Source organism: Neomonachus schauinslandi, chromosome 10 (assembly GCF_002201575.2).
Source record: "Neomonachus schauinslandi chromosome 10, ASM220157v2, whole genome shotgun sequence".
Taxonomy (NCBI): domain Eukaryota; kingdom Metazoa; phylum Chordata; class Mammalia; order Carnivora; family Phocidae; genus Neomonachus; species Neomonachus schauinslandi.
Genome location: NC_058412.1, coordinates 14,893,941 through 14,896,624, shown reverse-complemented (window position 1 = coordinate 14,896,624; position 2,684 = coordinate 14,893,941). Strand labels below are relative to the sequence as shown.

Below are 2,684 nucleotides of genomic sequence, written 5' to 3'. Positions count from 1 at the left end.
ATCTTCCTCTCTTCTATCTTTGGTCATGTAAAAAAGGCGTTTATTGTTAAAAAAAAAATGTGATGAAAGGAAGGTGGGAAGGGTGTCAAAGGAGAATGGGAAGAACAGATGAAAGGCTCAGCATCCTTCAGGAGTAAGAGGTCAAGGGCCTCAGTGGCTTGCCCCATGAACCAGGTCATAGTCCAGACCTGGCATTGGCACGGTACAGAATGCCCACTGGCTGCTCAGTCAGCCAAGACTCATGTTTCCAGAAATACACCATGTCATTCTCTGACTCCTCCTCTGTGTTTGCCATATTTGTCCTCACTGGGACTTCGGCCTTACTCACTGCACACAGCTGTATACTCCAGGTTTCCTCTGTCCATGAATCCACAATTAGTGAACAAATGTTTTAATCCACAGGTCATTCTTATATTTCTCTAACACTTGCTATTTTTTATCCTCAGTGACAGTGTTACATTGGAATGTTCTCCCCTGGTCCATTCAAAAAACTCACTCTTTCAAAATTGACACAAGCATCTTATTCTCTATGAAACTCTACCTGATCTCCCAAAGCCAATCTATTTTGTTGCTCTTTTGAGGCCCCCTGTCCCGGGGTGGGGGAACACAATAATTATTGCCCTCATTCTTCTGTATCACGCTTTTCTTTCTACAGGTCTGGGAGCTCTTCTACACATAAACTCCTTAAGGGCAGGAACTGCCTTAATTACCCTTAATTAATGACTTTCTACACATTTCAGTTCCTAGCAAAGAATAGGTGCTTAGCAAATGTTTTTGAGTGGATGACTGGATGAATGGCATTCATTCATCTAAGCCCTGATTGGTTGCAAGGATGAGTAAAAAAACGTACTTCATTCACAAATAGGCAAATGTAATTACAGTGGAAGTACTATAAATTTTTTTCATATTATACTATTAATTAGTTTTTGCATTCTAAGAGTGACAGGGAGCACTTACAACTGTATGGTTAATAACCAAGTGGAATAAGTCAGACCCTCTTGTATGAGAACTCCCTGATCCACATTCCACACTTACCTTGATTTTCTGACATTGGCCGTGGGTGTTAATCAGGTAGTTGAATGATCGTTGCATGACCATCAGCTCATTTATCTCTGGAAATTGATACTGACTCTGCCGAACAAGACTTTAAAAATGCTGAGGGAAGGCACCCTTAGCACTGGGGTACAGTGTCTCATTTGTTTGGGTGAGGAAGGCTTTCAATGACCATGATTCAGGAAGCAGGCTTGTGGCCATCTCTGCAGACCAGAGGGATGTAAGGGTCCCACCAGGAACGCATTTCACTGCATCAGGACCTCAATCTCTGAGGAGACTCCCATTGCAGCTCTCAATAGCCAGTCTCCAGAGGCAAGTCAGATTTCCACTCATTCATGGGCAGCTTCTTCTCCAGGGCCAAGTCCTGCTCGGAACTCTCTTCATGAGGCTTAAAGGTAAAGCGGGCTTATGCTCAGTAGACATGAGTGGAACATATTAGTAATCAGTCAGACTGGAAGATGGGTAAGTGCAGGGAGCTGGAAGCCAAGGGCCCCTGGCCCCACCCACTTCCCCATCACTAGCCCCACCCACTTCCCCGTCACTAACTAGCCCCACCCACTTCCTCATTATTAGCCCCAGGCAAGTTACTTAACGTCTCTGAGCCTCACCCTTCTTTTTTGCAACATGGGAGTCAAAATAGCATTTCTGCTCATCTTCCAGAATTGTGATGGGGATTAAATGAAACAAAGACTGTATACTTAACTAAAATACCAGTCTGTTTTGCTTCTTGTTGTATCCCTAGGGCCTCGCTGAGAGCCTGGGACATAGAAGGAGCTCAGATCCTTGGAGATGTTGATGGCCCTTTGAGGGACAGAAGAGCATCATAGTGGCTCTTCCTCTTCCCCTAAGTGGCCTGAGGTGACCTGAAAATGGCTCGCTATTCGCTTGACCCAGAAAACCCTACGAAATCATGTAAATCAAGAGGTTCAAATCTTTGTGTTCACTTTAAGAACACATGTGAAACTGCCCAGGCCATCAAGGGTATGCATATCCGAAAAGCCACCAAGTATCTGAAAGACGTCACTTTACAGAAGCAGTGTGTGCCATTCTGTCGATACAATGGTGGAGTTGGTAGGTGTGCCCAGGCCAAACAGTGGGACTGGACACAGGGTCAGTGGCCCAAGAAGAGTGCTGAATTTTTACTGCACATGCTTAAAAATGCAGAGAGTAATGCTGAACTTAAGGGTTTAGATGTTGATTCTCTGGTCATTGAGCACATCCAGGTGAACAAAGCCCCCAGGATGCGGCGTAGAACGTATAGGGCTCATGCTTGGATTTACCCATACATGAGCTCTCCCTGCCACATTGAGATGATCCTTACTGAAAAAGAGCAGATTGTTCCTAAACCAGAAGAGGAGGTTGCACAGAAGAAAAAGATATCCCAGAAGAAATGGAAGAAACAAAAACTTATGGCCCAGGAGTAAATTCTGCAGAATAAATGCAAATAAAAATAAAAAGACAGAGAGAGAAAAAAAAAGAAGAGCATCATAGTGTGTATGACTCCAACTGGTCTAGTTCAAATCCTAGCTCCACCTCTTTCGAGATATGTAGACCTTGAGTGAGTCACTTAAATTGTCTGTCACCGAGTCTCCCCTAATATGAACATCTTATAGAAACATGGGACATTTGTC

At 44.0% G+C, this 2,684-nt stretch overlaps 1 protein-coding gene across 1 annotated transcript; it reads left to right on the top strand.

Annotated features, from left to right (window-relative positions):
- The first annotated feature begins 1,922 nt into the window (after positions 1-1,922).
- LOC110587342 (60S ribosomal protein L17-like) lies at positions 1,923-2,477 on the top strand. The gene has a single exon (XM_044918764.1). It carries the CDS (start codon positions 1,923-1,925, stop codon positions 2,475-2,477), a length of 555 nt encoding a protein of 184 aa, XP_044774699.1.
- The last annotated feature ends 207 nt before the right edge of the window (positions 2,478-2,684 follow it).